This window comes from Ailuropoda melanoleuca, chromosome 1 (genome assembly GCF_002007445.2).
Source record: "Ailuropoda melanoleuca isolate Jingjing chromosome 1, ASM200744v2, whole genome shotgun sequence".
In the NCBI taxonomy this organism is placed as follows: domain Eukaryota; kingdom Metazoa; phylum Chordata; class Mammalia; order Carnivora; family Ursidae; genus Ailuropoda; species Ailuropoda melanoleuca.
The window spans coordinates 201083455-201102378 of NC_048218.1; the positions used below are offsets into that span (position 1 = coordinate 201083455).

General features: G+C 43.5%; 1 protein-coding gene across 1 annotated transcript; it reads left to right on the forward strand.

The window, feature by feature from the left end:
• Positions 1-462: 462 nt before the first annotated feature.
• On the forward strand, positions 463-1419 carry TAS2R40 (taste 2 receptor member 40). The gene has a single exon (XM_002924164.4). It carries the CDS (start codon positions 463-465, stop codon positions 1417-1419), a length of 957 nt encoding a protein of 318 aa, XP_002924210.1.
• The last annotated feature ends 17505 nt before the right edge of the window (positions 1420-18924 follow it).

Genomic DNA, 18924 nt, shown 5'->3' on the forward strand with positions numbered 1-18924 from the left:
CAAATAAGGTAGAAAAGAAAGGAAGCAGGAGAAGGCAGATCAAAGGAGCTGTTGCACTTTTACAGACAATTTAGCAGGTAACAGGTCTTGTGAGATGAGTACAAAGGCATGGGGACAGTTAAGATTCCTAACCTGGGAATCTTGCCTGTCAGGTGAATATGGGCTTAAAGTAAAAAGGTAGAAAGATGCTGTGAGAGGAACCTCTCTCCAATTTTTTCCAATGAGCTCCTGCAAGCCTGAGGCAAATGGGTCTCTATGAAAAATGGAGATAGCCGGTAACAAGATCCTTTCATCATTTGCATTTCAAGCCTCTGACTTTAGTCATGTGGCAAGCAAATGAAGAAAAATTGGAAATAACCATTAACTGGGGGGAAAATTACAGTAACATTGAGTGAGGGTTAGAAGGTTGCAGAGCAGGTACTAGTCCTTGGCGTGGAAACCTGAAAGTCAGGGCCAAAGAGAATGGCCACAGTGAGCACAGATGCCACGGATAGAGACACATCCAGGTTTAAAATCGTCCTCACCTTGGTGGTCTCTGGAGTAGAGTGCCTCACTGGCATCGCTGGGAATGGCTTCATCACGGCCATCCATGGTGCCGAGTGGGCCAGAGGCAAAAGGCTCCCTGTCAGTGACTGCATTCTGCTGATGCTCAGCTTTTCCAGGCTCTTGCTGCAGATCTGGGTGATGCTGGAGAATACTTACAGTCTACTGTTCCGGGTCACTTACAACCAAAACACAGTGTTCATACTCTTCAAAGTCATCGTCATGTTCCTGAACTATTTCAGCCTTTGGCTTGCTGCCTGGCTCAACATCTTCTATTGTCTTCGAACTGCCAACTTTGCTCACCCTTTATTCTCCATGATGAAGAGGAAAATCACAGGGCTGATGCCTTGTCTTCTGGGACTGTCACTGCTCATCTCCTTATGCTTCAGCTTTCCCTTCTCTACAGATGTCTTCAATGTGTATGTAAATAGTTCCACTCCCATCCCCTCCTCCAACACCATTGAGAAGAAGTACTTCTCTGAGACCAATGTGGTCAACCTGGCTCTTCTCTATAACCTAGGGATCTTCATTCCTCTGACCATGTTCATCTTTGCAGCCACCCTGCTGATCATCTCTCTCAAGAGACACACCCTACACATGGAAAGCAATGCCACTGGCTCCAGGGACCCCAGCATGGAAGCTCATGTGGGGGCCATCAAAGCTATCAGCTGCTTTCTCATTCTCTACATTTTCAATGCAGTTGCTTTATTTATTTCTATGTCCAACATCTTCGACATCAACAGTTCCGGGAATATTTTGTGCAAAATCATCATGGCCACTTACCCAGCTGGCCACTCAGTGCTACTGATCTTGGGTAACCCTGGGCTGAGGAAAGCCTGGAAGAGGTTTCAGCACCATGTTCATCTTCACCTGTAAGAGCAAACTCCGTGACTGGAACCCAGAGTACCATAGGACCTAGTTCAACCAGTTCTACCTTTCCCCATCTAGTTCTCTCTCCTCAGCCATCTTTCCTGCCCTAATCTTGCTCTGACACTTCTCAGGTAACTGGGCCCTTTCATGAATGGGATGCTGAATTTTTAATGTGAGATTCTAAGCAAAAGTAACTAAGAAACTCTAAGACGGATCTGTGAGAGCTTCTCGATCTATGCTCATTCATCTCCTGCCTTGAGCTCCACCCTGTGTCCTCCTCCCCTGAGCCTGAAGGAGAGGATGTCCAGACATCTCCGTTTGCCTGGGATGATCTCAGTTTGTGCCTGTTGTCACTGAGCACCCCTGGATTCTCAAGGATATCTTGGTCTGGATGAAAAATTACATCGTCACCCTACTTTTAAGGCACCTACGAACCCATAGTGAAGAAAAAGGAGGGCTAGTGATGAGCATAGTATGCAGTCCAAGGGGTAGGAGGGAAACTGGAATACCTACAGGGGAAGAGGGATTCCGGAAAGAAAGGCCACCCAGAATTACCAAGTGCCACAGAGGTTTCAAGGAGAATGGAGGCTGTGTATATTATTAGTGGAGTGACAGGTGGCATTCTGATTGCAGACGATTCCAGAGAAGGTGAGGAAAACAGTGAGGGAGTTTGTAAAGACCAATAATTTCAGGACATTGTCTGGAGAGAAACATGAAATACAGGGTGGCAGGTGGGATGAGTGGATGGTCAACTGAATGCTTCATTTTTCCAAATGGTAGGGGGATGAAGGGAGAAGAGAGTTGGACTGAGGGCAAGGGTGGTGTGTGCACCACAGAGAGAAAATAGGAGGAGTCCAGAGTAAGGAACGTCTGTTTTGCTGTAGTCCTGAGTCTGTGGCAATCCAAGTGTGTCTGCCTCTGGCGTTGGCAGTTCTATGTCTCCTTGAAGCGATGGGTTGTGCACGGGCAGGTGACCAGGGAGGGGCTGTTAGAGAAGAAGGAAAATGTCACACTACACTATCACTCTTCAGAATGATGGCATCTGCACTGCCTTACAGGGCTGTGCACAAAATAAGACATTCCACTCCTCAATATCTTGGAACCACAAGATTAGGAATTTGGGGTTTTCTTGTATTTGGTGTTTTTAAATCAGAATTACTGAGGAAAATGTGAAAAGAAGACTACTGATCATACCAAGGCTCCCAAATGAAGATGTAAGATCAGTAGCAAAGACTAAATGCTGAGCATCTGGGCTCTCAAGCACATTTTTCCGAGAAAGTCCCTTACATCTGTAACCAGCAAAAAATTAAACACACACACACACTCACTCACTCACGTACATCTCTTTATAGTTCCAACAGCATGGGATTTATTCAACTAGAAGGGAAAAGATTCATAAAAATACACATTTTTCATAGTTTTCCTAACTGATATTTATTTCTACGACAATTTAAGGCTGGGTTGGTTGTTATGATAAGAAAATCAGATTCTGAAGTGTCATTCCAGCTCCTAAAGAATAGAGAAATATATTTTTCCAATAATACATGCATATCTATCCACTGAAAAACAGAAAAACAAAATTTAGAGCCTTGATGTGATTAATATGAATAATGCCGAGATCACAAACTATAGAATCCATCCCCATGCTTATTATGAGGAAATTTGTCATTATTTGCAAAAGCCAAAAGCAGCAGAGAGCTAACAAGAGCTTCAAGGATGATGACGTCAATATACCTAGTTGCCCTCCTTCAACCAAATAAAGTTCCCTCCAGTCCTTCCTTCCTTCCTTCCTTCCTTCCTTCCTTCCTTCCTTCCTTTTTCTTTCTTTCTGTACAACCCACCTAAATTTCCATAATGGGCCAAAACATCCTATCTTTAAATCCGTTGGCTTTAGTCAGAAGTCAGAAATCCATGGGGCACCTGGGTGGCTCAGTGGTTAAGCGTCTGCCTTTGGCTCAGGGCGTGATCCCGGGATCCTGGGATCAAGCCCCACATTAGGCTCCTCCACTGGGAGCCTGCTTCTTCCTCTCCCACTCCCCCTGCTTGTGTTCCCTCTCTTGCTGTCTGTTCTCTCTCTCTGTGTCAAATAAACAAAAATTAAAAAAAAAAAAGAAAGAAAGAAAAGAAATCAGAAATCCTGGGATGCCTGGGTGGCTCAAGTTGGTTAAGTGTCAGCTCAGGTCATGATCTCAGGGTCCTGGAATCAAGCCCCTTGATTGGGCTCCCTGTTCAGTGAGGAGTCTGCTTCTCCCTTTCCCTCTGGCCCTCCCTGCTGCTCATGCTCTGTCTCTCTCTCTCACTCTCAAATAAATAAATAAAATCTTAAAAAAGAAAAGAAAAGAAATCAGAAGTCCTAAAGGATCTGCTTTGCAAAGTCTACATGACAGCCCTGTACCCTGAGAGAGGTTTGGAAGTTACGGTGTGAAGAGTTCCTTTACCCATAAAGTCACTCTGGACATTCATCTGCCATGTGGAGCACCAGGGGGATTTTGGTTGTCATAGGACTCCTGTGTGGAAGGCCCAGTAAGGGGCGTGGTGTCGCAAACCTGGTCGAGTCCTGGAGAAGGAAGACTAGAGTAGCAGCCAGGGCCAATCTAAGAGCTGGGATTTCAGAGGCACGGAATTGTCCCACAATCCCACACGATCTTTGCCTCCTAACGCCCCCGTGTCTGCTAATTCCACTGTGGTTCCTGCTTTTCTGGGAGCAGACTCTGCAGGAATTCTCTCGTATTTTTCTCTCACACATTCTTAACTTTGGCAGAAACTTCTATTGAGTAAGGGAAAAGAAACTGCACATTCAATCAACTGATGAATCTTGAGTTGAGGGGAGGACAGCTGGAAACCAAGGGCAGAAATCTGGAAAAATGGGAAGAAAGAGATGCTGAGAGTCCCATTTTGCTCCTGTTTCCCTCTTCCCTCTGGACAGAGGTGGACTCCCTAGAAGAGAAGTGAGAGGAATGGAAATTCCTTACGTGCTCAGAAAGCTTGGTTTCCGGGAGAAGGAGGAAGGATAAACAAGCTGGGGCTTAGTGTTGGAAGGCTGAGGGGGCTCTCTGGACCCCTTCGCTAGACTGGGAACAGCTTGTGTCAGATAGCAGAGGCGAAAATCAGAGGAAAATGCTCATCTCCATGTCCTTTGAGGAGAGGTAACATGTTATGTGGTTAGAAACTTCTATTGGTGGAAGCAGGACAGAAGCATTTTAGAGCCTGGGACGAGGCCCAGAAGGGGCAGGCTGGGGTAGAAAAGAGCAGGGGTTAGCACAAGAGGTATGGGGTGGAAGGCTGGAGCAGAAGGATCGGGAAAGGGAAGAGGTGAAGGTGCTGAGTGCTTGGCCAGGCTAGTTGGGAGAAGCACTCTACTTACAGCTCCTGCCTGACCCTGGGGAGTGATTCCTGCAAGCACAAAAGGTCTCCCAAGAGCTTTCCAGAGAAACATTTCTGGGCAGGGTCCTTCACAGTTAGCATATCATACTGCTCTGTGTTTATGAAGTTAGCCTGTCAACCAGCCTCACTGAGAGGGAAATGGATTTTTTGTAAAGTTTCTTGTTTGTCTCTCATTTGGTTTTCCTTATTTTTTTAGCAAAGTGTTTTATAAATGTTCTGCCCTCTCTCAGTTGTGTCAGGAGAAAATAAAAGTGGTTTTGAAAACAGCTGAAAAGAAAAAGAATCAACAATCCCCTGGGTTGGGTTGGGTTCGGCTGTGGGAGCAGCAGTGAAGGTGATCCAAAGAAAGAATTCCAAGGTGGACCATTCCTGGGAAAATCTCACCTTGGGGCAGCGGCGCCCCCCCATGCAGTTCCTGGAGTCACAATGACTACAGTTTGGGTCTGGGCTTTGCTACTTCCTGGTGTTTGATGCAGGCATGTGTTGTACCTTTCTAAACCTCAGCTTCTGTACCTATAAAATGGGAATAATGATAATAACAACTCCCTCCCAGGATTATCTATCTCACCCTGAGAAATGAGTGAGATAAAACACACCATAAGCTCTCAATAAATGGTAGCTGTTACTGCTCTAAAGGGAAGGGATGCGAGGCCAAGAGGCCAGAATGCTAGAATGAGGACATTTAGAACAGGCCATATGTGAAAAAGCCCAGACTGGGCTGGAGGAGCACAGAGGGCTTAGCCTGTCCCACAGACTCAGGGGCAAAATGTGGCGCAATCCCATACAGCTCATCAACCCAAGCAGGGCAGGCAGGGCAGTGCCCTGAAACATTTGGCTCCCTCACACCCTTCTGGCTACCTTCATTCTAAACCAGAGACACTCACCACGGCAATTTTGCCATGTTTTGAACACGGCATATTCCGAATATTTCGCCACTTTCAATTCTTCCAGCTTTGGTCCACCCCTTGGCGATCCCTAAACCACAATCCTTTAGTTCTTTGTGAGAAACAAACAATGAGGGCCCTAGTCCCTCTCTCTTACCACCACCATGCTGTTAAGGACAGACACAGGGCCCCAAAGGAGTTTGCATCTAAAGCTTTGAAAGATACCACCCTGAAGCTATTCAGTAAGTAACAAGGAGTAAAAATTATTAAACAGGTTCCTACAGGGTCCTTGGGAACATCTGGAAGACTCTGTCTCTAGCTCTGAAATAATCATGCTTCTCCAGACTCCTGCTGTGAGACTGGACACCAAGCTGCGGGTCCCTGTGTGGTTCTGACCCAACAGGGCAATGATGACATCTTTGTGTCCTTTTTGGCTGATTTATTAGATGATGATGAGAAATGTCTAGAGTCAGTGTGGCACATGGGAAGAACCTAGACTCTGGTGTCAAAAATCTAGATTCGAGTCCCTACTCTAGGTAATCTTTGGAAAGTCACCAACCCTGGCTTGGCCTCAGTTTCCCCACCTGGAAAACAAAGATGATCATAATATCCACATCACAGGGTTGTTTTGAGGTTCCAAGGAAACAATATATACATGCATAATAAACTACAAGCCGCCATAAGAACGTGAGTGCGCTTACTCGTTCAACAAGAGTTTACTGAGAGGGCTGCTCACTGAACGACATACTAAGCACTCAAAGGTTAACACAGCTAAACTGTCGATCTCCAAGGGCTTGGAGGCTGGGAAAGAACAAGTCATTTAATTACAAGGTGGGAAATACTTCAGTGGAGGTCCATGTACTGTAGGGGCAGGGATGTACCTCAAACTGCAAATGTTCACAGTTCAAATTCCTCTCAAAAAAAAAAATATTAAATAGGAGCATCTGGGCGGCTCAGTCAGTTAAGCAGCCACCAACTCTTGATTTCAGTTCAGGTCTTGATCTCAGGGTTGTGAGTTCAAGCCCTACATTGGGGTCCATGCTGGGCATGGAGCCTACTTAAAATATATATATATACAAATAAATTACATAAATTTAAAAATAAAATAAAACTGTTGGGGCCCCTGGGTGGCACAGTCAGTTAAGCCTCCAACTCTTGGTTTTGGCTCAGGTCATGATCTCAGGGTCTTGAGATCAAGCCCTGCATCGGGCTCCATGCTTAGCTCGGAGTCTGCTGAGGTTTCTCTTTCCCTCTCCCTCTGCCCCTCCCTGCTCTCTCTCTCTCAAATAAATAAACAAATCTTTAAAAAAATTAAATCCTGATCTTTCTGTTTTATTTCCTTCTGGGGCAGAAAAAGAGGAAGTCAGGACAGAATTATTTTCTCTCAGTCTCACCGGACCAGTTAGGAAAGATCAGAGCCGAGAGACGAATGTTCCACTGAGCATCCTTAGACACCCCCACACCACGGCCAGAGGATGCAAAGAAAAGGGTCCTAATACATCCAGTCCTCCCTAACAAAAGCTGCTGTTTGCATCTCCTGCCTACAGCCCTCAGAGACCGCAGATAAATTTGTGGTTTATTCAAACCAGATGCCGGATAATAAATTATGGCTGGTGGCCTTGAGTGCAGCTGGGGCCAAGAGTGACAGAAATGCTTAGCAGGGAAGGGGTGGCAATTTGATTCTCCGAAGACTGGAGACCTCATAGGATCCTAGTCGGGTTTCTTGTCCATCTTACTTAGTGGAATAGGACCTGACATCCACAATCTATTCATGAATGCACAGAGCAAAATTTGCTTGCCTTTGGATTCACAGGCCCAGAAAAATGCCTCAAAAACCTCAGTCTAGGCACTTGGAGGTGGTGGTTGTGTCTATACCGGGCCCAGCAGCCACCCTCCACTTCCTCCTAGCCACCACCTGCTCCCCAAGGAACAATGGCAAATCTGCCTGGAGGACTCTACAGGGACAGGGAAGAGGAGCTGGATTTGGTGTCCTTTGCTGAGGTTGGAAACAGGAGGAAACACGACTTCACTCCTATCTTCACCCCCTCACTCCCCACCAGCTACCCCCAACTGCCTGCCCTCACAGTACATGGATCCCAGATTCCCCACCTGACCTGAGCAGGTCCTGACAGGCGGTGGCATCCGGAAGTAGAACTGGGGGAAGCATGCATTTTTTCTGCACTCATGGAGTGTTGGAGACAGCAACAGGAGCAGATTACATCAAAGGTAAGCTCTGGCAATAAAGTGATTGAGGTACAAGAAAGGAAAGGCCATATGACTTTTCGGGTCTCTGGCTGATGTGTGTCTGAGCAGACAGGTCAATGCTCCAATGAATCAGTGCCTACCCAACTTTTGTGAATAAACCCCAAAGTCCCAACTGCAAACCCAAGAGACTATACAACCTGGGATCTCTCTACTTGGCCGGATGCAGCCTCCTAACAAAAAAAAGGCATCCACAATCATATTGGATCTTTCTATTCCCCAACACCCTTAGCCAAGGACTTCATTCACAATACAGCATAGCCAATACCAAATGGACTCAATTAATCAATTAACTAAGAATAGCAAGTAGGGTTAAGATTGCTCTGAAGTATATAAGTTTGCTGTATGTTTATATTTTATATTTATATTTTTATTAATATTTGTTCAGCTTTATGTGAAATTTATTTTAACAAAGGAAAATATATAATATTACAAAAATTAAATACTGCAAGGGATTGCTTTAATCTTTTTATGAACTAATCAAATTATTAAATGATAAAATGCCTTTGCCTTTGCAGTTTACCTTTTCTTGAGTTACTTGACTAATTAATTTCTGAATCTGTATTCCAACACCTAAAACTACTAATGCGATTACATTTTTGGCACCGATTAATTGTACGCGATGTTAGTTTTTGCTTTGGTTTTAGTTTTCAAAGGCTGGGTAACTGAAGAATATGTCTGGCAAGTCCTGATCTGTAGAGGTCATCCTAAAACACCCAACTCTGTGGCCTGAGTCTCCACCCTCTTGGGTCCTCCACGGCCTGGGGCAACGCGGACTACCACCTGTTGAAAAACTCTCCACCCCTGGCTTCTGTATCTGTTCCCCTGCCTGGTCTTTATCCTGTTTCCTTATCCATCAAGCACCCTTTGAACAAATAACCCACAGTTTGTACATTCTATCTGTTGCACGGCTAAGGTGACCAACCACTGACGTTTTAAAACCCCAAATCCCACATCTCAGAAAACCCTCAGTCTTGGCCAAACCAGAGCAGTTCGTCATCCAAATGACTGAAGCTATATTCAGATTTCAAGTATTACCTTTCAAAGACAGCTATGATATTCACTCCAGTCTCATTCCTTTAGAAGCAGACATAAACAGACTTGAACCTCACACACAAACATACGCACGCATGCGCACATTCTACCTGCTTAAAATCCTCCAATGGCTTCCATTACTGATAGACCTTCAAGTGGGCGTGCAAAGCCCACTGTGCTGCGTCTCAGACCTACCTTTCCTGAAAGATTTCACTGTTTATTATATTCACAGTACTGAATATAATCATTTGAAAAGTCCAATGTTTTGGATTTGGGTGGGGTTTTTTTTATTATTTATGGAAAATTTCAAACGTACAGAAAAGCAGAGAAATAGAACAGTGGTCCCTTATGTATCTTACCCTCAACAACTATCAACTTTCTTTTTTTTATTATAATAATATTTTTTATTATATTATGTTAGTCACCATACAGTACATCCCTGGTTTTTGATGTAAAGTTCCATAATTCATTAGCTGTGTATAACACCCAGTGCACCATGCAATATGTGCCCTCCTTACTATCCATCACCAGCCTTTCCCATTCCCCCAACCCCCTCCCCTCTGAAGCCCTCAGTTTGTTTCTCAAGTCCATAGTCTCTCATGCTTCATTTCCCCTTCTGATTACCCCCCCTTTCTTTATCCCTTTCTTCCCCTACCGATCTTCCTAGTTCTTAACGTTCCATAGATGAGAGAAACCATATGATAATTATCTTTCTCTGCTTGACTTATTTCACTCCTCCAGTGCTGTCCATGTTGCAGGAAATGTTGAGAAATCGTTCTTTTTGATAGCTGAGTAATATTCCATTGTATATATGGACCACAAATTCTTAATCCAGTCATCTGTTGAAGGGCATCTCGGTTCCTTCCACAATTTAGCTATTGTGGACAATGCTGCTATGAACATTGGGGTGCATATGGCCCTTCTCTTCACTACGTCTGTATCTTTGGGGTAAATACCCAGTAGTGCAATGGCTGGATCATAGGGTAGCTCAATTTTTAACTTTTTAAGGGACCTCCACACTGTTTTCCAGAGTGGCTGTACCAACTTGCATTCCCACCAACAATGTAGGAGGGATCCCCTTTCTCCACATCCTCTCCAACAATTGTTGTTTCTGGCCTTGGCAATTTTTGCCATTCTAACTGGCATAAGGTGGTATCTCAAGGTGGTTTTGATTTGAATTTCCCTGATGGCTAATGATTTTGAACATTTTTTCATGTGTCTGTTAGCCATCAGTATGTCTTCATTGGAAAAGCGTCTATTCATATCTTCTGCCCATTTTATGATTTGTTTATTTGTTTCTTGTGTATTGAGCTTGAGAAGTTCTTTGTAGATCTTGGATACCAGTCTTTTATCTGTAGTGTCATTTGCAAATATATTCTCCCATTCCGTGGGCTGCCTCTTAGTTTTTTGACTGTTCCCTTGGCTGTGCAGAAGCTTTTACACTGGCAAGACTTATCCAAAAGAATAGAGAAAGGACCCAAATTAATAAAATTATGAATGAAAAGGGAGAGATCACAACCAACACCACTGAAATAGGAAGGATTATCAGAAACTTTTATCAACAGCTTTATGTCAATAAATTAAGCAACCTGGGAGAGATGGAGGACTTCCTGGAAACCTATAAACTACCAGGACTGAAACAGGAAGAAATTGATTTTTTAAGCAGAACAATTAATTATGAAGAGATTGAAACAGTGATTAAAAACCTTCCAAAAAACAGAACGCCAGGGCCTGATTCCCCAGGGAATTCTACCAAATATTCAAAAAAGAAATAATACCTATTCTCCTAAATCTATTTCAAAAAATAGAAACAGAAGGAAAACTACCAAACTCATTCTATGAGGCTAATATTACCTTGATCCCCAAACCAGGCAAAGACCCCCTCAAAAAGGAGAATTACAGACCGATTTCTCTAATGAATATGGATGCCAAAATCCTCAACAAGATCCTTGCTAATAGAATCCAACAGTACATTAAAAGGATTATCCATCATGACCAAGTGGGATTCATACCTGGGATGCAAGCATGGTTCAACACTCGCAAATCAATCAATGTGATACATCATATCAACAAGAAAAGAGTTAAGAACCATATGATCCTCTCAATAGATGCAGAAAAAGAATTTGACAAAATACAGCATCCTTTCCTGATTAAAACCCTTCAGAGTGTAGGAATAGAGGGTACATTTCTCAATCTCATAAAAGCCATCTATGAAAAGCCTACTGCAAGCATTATTCTCAATGGGGAAAAGCTGGAAGCCTTTCCCTTAAGATCAGGAACATGACAAGGATACCCACTCTCGCCATTATTATTCAACATAGTACTAGAAGTCCTTGCAACAGCAATCAGACGACAAAAAGGGATAAAAGGTATCCAAATCGACAAAGAAGAAGTCAAACTGTCTCTCCTCGCAGATGACATGAAAATCCAAAAGAATCCACCCCCAAACTACTAGAAGTTATAGAGCAATTCAGTAATGTGGCGGGATACAAAATCAATGCTCAGAAATCAGTTGCATTTCTATACACGAACAATGAGACTGAAGAAAGAGAAATTAGGGAATCCATCCCATTTACAATAGCACCAAAAATCATATGTTATCTTGGAATTAACTTAACCAGAGACATAAAGGATCTATATTCTAGAAACTATAAATCACTCTTGAAAGACATTGAAGAAGACACAAAAAGATGGAAAAATATTCCATGCTCATGGATCGGAAGAATTAACATAGTTAAAATGTCCATGCTACCCAGAGCAATCTACACTTTCAATGCTATCCCGATCAAAATACCAATGACATTTTTCGAAGAACTGGAACAAAGAGCCCTTAAATTTGTGTGGAACCAGAAAAGGCCACGAATAGCCAAGGAAGTGTTGAAAAGGAAAAACAAAGCTGGGGGCATCACAATGCCGGATTTCAAGTTGTACCACAAAGCTGTGATCCCAAAGACAGCATGGTACTGGAACTACCAGCTTTCTGCCAGTATTGTCTGTGGAAGGCTTCTAAGTAGGGTTATTGTATGATTCAAATATTTCTAAGAGCTTTAGCCTAGATTTCGTGGGTTTTAAAATTGGGAAGTTACAGCAACTTTGTGTCATTTCCCCTAAATGCCATGGCCATTCTCCATCTGCAATTTGATCCCCTTCATATTGGCATACATATGTTTGCTCTCTGAATTTTCTCTTTTTTTAAGATTTTATTTGTCAGGGAGAGAGAGAGAGCACAAGCACGGGGAAAGGCAGGCAGAAGGAGAAGCAGGCTCCCCGCTGAGCAGGGAGCACTATGCAGGGCTCCATCCCGGGACCGTGGCATCATGACCTGAACCAAAGGCAGACACTTAACCGACTGAGCCACCCAGGTGTCCCACTCTCTGAACTTTCTAATTCTACTTTGCCCTTTTCACAATCCTTAAGTACGTCCCACTGTATTTAGCCTAAGTTCCTCTAGAAATGGTTCTGCTTACTCTTCCTGACTCATCTGTTTCTTTGGTCATTTATTTATTTTTTATTTATTTATTTTTAAAGATTTTATTTATTTATTTGACAGAGAGAGAGGCAGCAAGAGAGGGAACACAAGCAGGGGGAGTGGGAGAGGGAGAAGCGGGCTTCCCACTGAGCAGGGAGCCCGATGATGATGATGATGATGATGAGGATGATGATGAGGATGATGATGGGCTCAATCCCAGAACGATGGGATCATGACCTGAACCAAAGGCAGATGCTTAACGACTGAGCCACCCAGGCGCCCCTGCCTTTGGCCATTTTTTTTAAGTAATCCCTATGCCCAATGTGGGGCTCAAACTCAGGACCCCGAGATCAAGAATCGCATGCTCTACCAACTGAGCCAGGCGCCCTTTTTTGGCCATGTTTAATGTGTGATTTGCAGCACAGACGGTACAACTGTTTTGCCTTCTTTCCTGATAAAGAGGTTGAGCAACCCTACATTACTCTTCCGTAAGTCTTCATTTTAAGGAGTTCTACATTTGTCCTAAACTACATGTTTCTCTTTTAATACCAAGAAAATCAAAAAGAAAAGTCCTAAGGTCTCTATCCATTTTCCCCCCCAAAACCAGGTTTTAATTACTTTCCAAATCTCTTGCCCAACTTCCCTAAAGAAAGCCTATGGCTATGTCTCTGAATTCTCAGTCCTCCTCACCCAGGGTATGTTGGCAAACCAGTTCTCTGGGAAAGAGTGTGGGGGAGGAAGAAAGAGAGAGAAAGAAGAAAGCAAGCAAGCAAGCCTGATGTGTGGAGTATTCTGATTTTCATTGTATAAATACTTCCACCGCGAAGGAATTTGAACCACCACCATGACGTCACTGAATGGGAAGCTGGGAAGAAGTGCACACCATCCATGCTCTCTATCTGGTAGGAGCCAACTCTGGCACACCACTCCCTCTCCTCTCAGGCAAAATAGCAAAAAGACTCAACATACCAATGCCATAGCTGAGTGCGGTCTAGATTTCAACATAGTACTAGCGCTATGACCTTGGGCAAGTTGCTTAATTCCTTTGAGGCTCAATTTCCTCACTTTTACAATAGGGGTAATAAATACCTCTGTCTCGTGGGTTTTGCTGTAATGTGTACGACTCTTACAATGGTTCCTAACATCCTGTAGGCACTCTAGTTAATTTCCTGTTATTACCGAGGATTGAAGATCGAATGGTGCCGTGTGGAGTTATTGCCAGTAGATGGCATCCTCCTCATTGCCGTAGAACAATCCCTTTTTACAGAAGTATTTGCAACTCAACATTCAAAAAGTCACCAGATCAGATCAATGAACTAACAAGACTTTCCCCCTCTCTCAACTCCTGGCTTAAGCTTCATATTTTGAAAAACCCACTAGGAACCCAGCTATTGACCCTGTGTACAGCCACCTCTCAAGCTCAATGCCGAAGCTATTTTCAATCAAGAGTGTCTACTCTTATTTAGTAATTACAGGAATCAAAACAAAAGCCACAATTGTCCTTGTTACAGAAGGGGTCAACTCCCTGATCTTTACTCTCCTCATCTCTCAACTCTCACTCAAAGGAAGACAATATGGCTTCAAATGTGACGTCCATTATCGTCACATTGTTTCCGGCCCGGTCACTTTGAAAGGGGACATAAATCAGTCTAATAGCAGTTCAGTTCTATAAATCTTTACTGAGCTACTGGGTATGTGAGATACTGTGCCAGGTAATAAGGATATAAAGATAAATAAGAATCATAGAAGGAAAGAAATTTGCATATCGACAAATCTAGACCTTTCCAGAAATAAAATACTAATTTTATGAACTCAACAACTTAGTTGATAACTAATTTATATAGAAGAATAAAGGTCCTTGAATAACTAATCTCTACCAGATATTAAGGCATACTGCTAAGTTATTGTTAAACTAATATAACAGGAAAAAGAGCATAAAATATGCTCATTTATACATGGGAACTTAAGATATGATAAAAAGTGAACCATATGTAAGTGGGCAAAGGATAGATTATTTATTAAAAAGTACTGGAGGGGACATCTGGCTGGCTCAAGTCAGTGGAGCGTGCACTCTTGATCTCAGGGTTGTGGGTTTGAACCCTATGTTGGGTGTAGAGATCACTTAAAAAAAATAAAATCTTTAAAAAAATAAAAATAAAATAAAAAGTACTGGGAATGAGGCTCACTGTTTGGAGAAAAATACAGTTGGATCCCTTCGTCTTACTTTATACAAAGGAAAATCCAAAAGAAAAAAATCCAAATGTGAAAGGTAAGATTATAAAGTTAATAGAAGAAAATATGTAATAATTTTGTCAGGATAAAGAATGGCTTATTAGAGAAGATCCCAGAAGATCAAAAATTGATTGGATTTCCCTTCAGTGAAAGGTAGGGATGATAGTCAGGCAGAAGGCATTTACAACATCCAAAAGCCACAGGAGACCACTAACGAGAGTGTACAAGGAAAACTTACATACACACGCACACACATAAATACAAATAAGAAGAGAAAACTCAAGTGGCCAACAGATAGAAGAAGTGTTCATTCCCACTTGTAATCAGAAATATGCAAATTAAAACAATAAGAGGGGCACCTGGGTGACTCAGTCCATTAACCACTCAACTCTTAATTTCAGCTGATCTTAGGGTCATGAGATCAAGCCCCACGTTGGGCTCCACACTGGGCATGGAGTCTGCTTGAAGATTCTCTCTCCCTCTCCCTCTGCCCCTACCTGCTCCTCCACTCCCCCCAGAACACACATGCTCCCACACTCACTCTCTCTCTCAACAAACAAACAAACAACAAGATACCACTTCACAGTCATCAGAAGAGCCAAAAATTACCAAGTGTTGGCAAGGATGTGAAGAAAGGAAAACCCTGGTGCTGCTGGCAGGGGTAGGAAATTGTACCACCATTCCGGAGACCAATCTGTCAGTATTGATGAGATAAAATATTCACAACCGCTTTGACTTAGAGATCCACACACTCCTGGGGACATCCCCAGGGGAAACTCGAGCACAGGCTCTTGAGGAGACATAGATAAGGTGCTCCTTGCAGCACCGTTCGTGGAGGTCGCGAGCTGAAGGCACCCTAAACGAGGAGAATGGGCGAGTAAGGTGCGCAGATGCCCAGGGCAAAACAGCGTGCAGCAGTCAGAAGTGACGTGCTAGAAATACAAACAGCACTGCGGGTGTTTCCAAGAGAAAACAGAAAGAGCAGAACAACAACAACAACAACAAAGGAAGCAAAACAAGATCCAAAGCAGGTATCTGGGAGGGCGCATGACACAGTAGTTAGAAAACAGCTGCCGGAGCCACCCCGCTTGGGTTAAATCCTGGCTCTGCTGCTTCCTGGCTCTGTTGCCTCAGGCAAGTCCAGTAATCTCTCTGTTTAATCGGTGTTCGGTGTCTTCATTTGAAAAAGGGCAATCAAAATAGCAAGTACTCTGCCCGCTTGCGGCTTGTGAGGATCCCGCTGAGTTGATGCAAGTACTTAAACAATGCCTGTCAGTTAGTGCTCCCTCAGGGTTACTCTTGCTATTATTATCCATAATAATACGAGAGGGAGATCAGGTGTGGAAGAGAAAAACAAAATTTAAAAAGCTACAGCAAGGGCCTCCTGGGTGGTTCAGTTGGTTAAAACGTGTCTGACTCTTGGTTTTGGCTCAGGTCATGATCACAGTCGTGGGACTGAACCCTGCATCAGGCTCTGTGCTCAGTGTGGAGTCTGCTTCAGATTCTCTCTCCCTCTCTCCATTCAGCTCATGCTCTCTCTCTCAAATAAATAAATAAAATCTTAAAAAAAAAGAAACAACTAGGATGGAAACTTGTGTGCATGATAATAGTGAGCTATGTATTGAAGAGAATGTTTAATCCAACTCTCTGTACCTGAGGTTGAAACACACACACACCCCTCCCTCCCTGCACCACCTTATAATACAATGGAAGACACTGAAAATGTCAATCGACAGTGACAAGGTAAGAGAATGGGGGGGGGGGGGGGGGGCGAGGGGGGCGGTGGTCAGGGCAGCACAAGAACCCAGAAGAGAGACAGGTTAGCCTTCAGCTTCACAAAGGGATTCTGCAGGATAGGAGTGTTGGGAAGAAGGATGATTTAGAGTTTAAGATTTGGGACTTGACAGGACGCCTGGGTGGCTCAGTCCGATAAGCATCTGCCTTGGGCTCAGGTCATGATCCCAGCATCCTGGGATCCAACCCTATGCGGGGCTCTTTGCTCAGCAAGGACCCTGGTTTTCCCTCTGCAAGTCCCTCCCCCTGCTTGTGCATGCTCTCTCTCTCTGACAAATAAATATAATCATAAAATTAAACTTAAAAAAAAAAAGATTTGGGACCTGAGGAGTGCCTGTGTGGCTCAGTCAATTAAGCATCTGACTCTTGATTTCAGCTCAGGTCATGATCTCAGGGTTGTGAGATTGAGCCTCTCATTGGGCTCCGTGCTCAATGGGAAGTCTGCTCAAGATTCTCTCTCTCCCCTCTCCCCCCAAGTCCACATGTGCTCTGACTCTCAAAATAAATAAGTAAATATTTTTTAAAAAAGAAAAAAGATTTGGAACCTGAGTTAGGATCACAGTTGTGCCTTTTACTATTCTGTGTGATTTTTGGCAAGTTACATTCCCAGAGTAATTACACCTAGAAAACACCCAGGCCCTAAGAATATATTACTAGAACTCAAAGACCCCAGCAAAACTTCTCCATAATCTCAGCTATGACTGAGCCTTTCTCAAGTAGTTCATATCTCTTTGAGAACAATCTCCCAAATTGCATATTGCCAATCATGAACAAGTTAATCTAAAGGCATCTGCTCACTGATTTGTTTAGAGTACCTTGTAGAGCAAGCTGTCGCCTTTTTTGTAATTCTCAGCAAAGGAAGGGTGCTGACGGGGGAGATCACATCAGATCCTGAAAGCAGAAGAGGGTGATGACGAGGCTGGCCTTTAAAATCAGGAGGAGGGAGGGGTGCTTGGGTGGCTCAGTCGGTTAAGCAGTTAAACTTCAGACGCGGTTTTGGCTCAGGTCATGATCTTAGGGTCTGTGTTCAGCGGGGGGTCTGCTTCTTTCACTCAGCTCCCTCTCCTTCTTCCCCTCCCCCTGCTCATGCTCTCTCTCTCTCTCAAATAAATAAATAAATCTTAAAAAAAAAAAAATCAGGAGTTGGTAATTACCAGTCAGAGTCAGAGGGTCTTTTGAGCGACTGACCTATGAGTGGCCGTCAGCCCACAAGCTATTACTGGCAAGTGCACTGCAGGGTAGCAGTGGCTGCATTAAAAGGAAATCCAGCAGGCATACACTGAATCAATAGCTAGAATGTTATTTTGCCCTAAGAAGGTGGTTCTTGGTCCAAGAAAGGGGACTTGGTCACTGGAGAGTTTACAAATCCCAATTGCAAAACACTCACTAGGTTTGTTCATTTTTCTCACAGAAGAAACACAAAAATAAAAATACTTGAGTGGCCTGAAATTTGCTTAGGGAATGACCTTGGAAGTAAAGAAGAAAAAGGACATCACAGACATTCCTTCAGGCATAATTCCCATGGACAGAGCTGAACAACATGTTCTCCAGCAGCTTGAAACCAAAAGCAGGTAAGGGAGAGCAGGCATGCCACATTCTTTGAAACTGAGAACAATTTCCAACCCAGGTAGTGGCCACCAAGGTTCAGCGTTAAGGTCACAGAAGCAACTCCAGACCACATAAGTTCAATTACCACCCCCAGCACTTACAGGCTTTATAATCTTATGCAAGTTTCTGAATCACTCCATGCCTCCAGTTTCTCCATCAATAGAATGGGAATCAATGTGATAATAGTACCTTCCTGAACAGACACTAGGATTTTATTTATTTATCTGAGAGAGAGCACAGAGGGAGAGTGAGAAGGAGAAGCAGACTCCCCACAGAACATAGAGCCCGATGTGGGGCTCGATCCAAGGACCCAGGGATCATGACCTGAGCTTAACCCACTGAGCCACCCATGCGCCCCAACAAGTTCAGTTTCTTAAAAAGTTAAACGTTCCATTAGGTCCAGAAATTGCACCCCAGCTACCTACCCAAGAGAAATGAAAACACATGCCCAAACCAAGACTTGTCTGCAAATGTTCATAGCAGTATTGGTGATAGTGGCCAACAATTGGCAATACCCCAAATGCCCATCAGCTGGTGAATGGATAAACAAAATGTGGTACTAGTATGTCCATACATGAAATACTACCCAGCAATAAAAAGTAAAAAAACAAAACAGAGCACTGATACATGCTACAACATGGACAAACCTCAAAAACATATAAAGAAGTCAGATGCAAAAAAAAAAACTATACATTATATGATTCCATTTACATGACATTTTCAGAAAAGGCAAATCTATGGAGACAGAAAGCAGATCAGTGGTTTCCTGGGACTAGGGGTAGGAGTGGCATAAACTGCAAACTGCTCCAAGGGAACTGTTTGAGGTGATGGAAATATTCCAAG

What these genes read in the sequence shown, in the direction of transcription:
- TAS2R40 (XM_002924164.4), top strand. Translation starts at nt 463, where the DNA reads ATGGCCACAGTGAGCACAGATGCCACGGATAGAGACACATCCAGGTTT.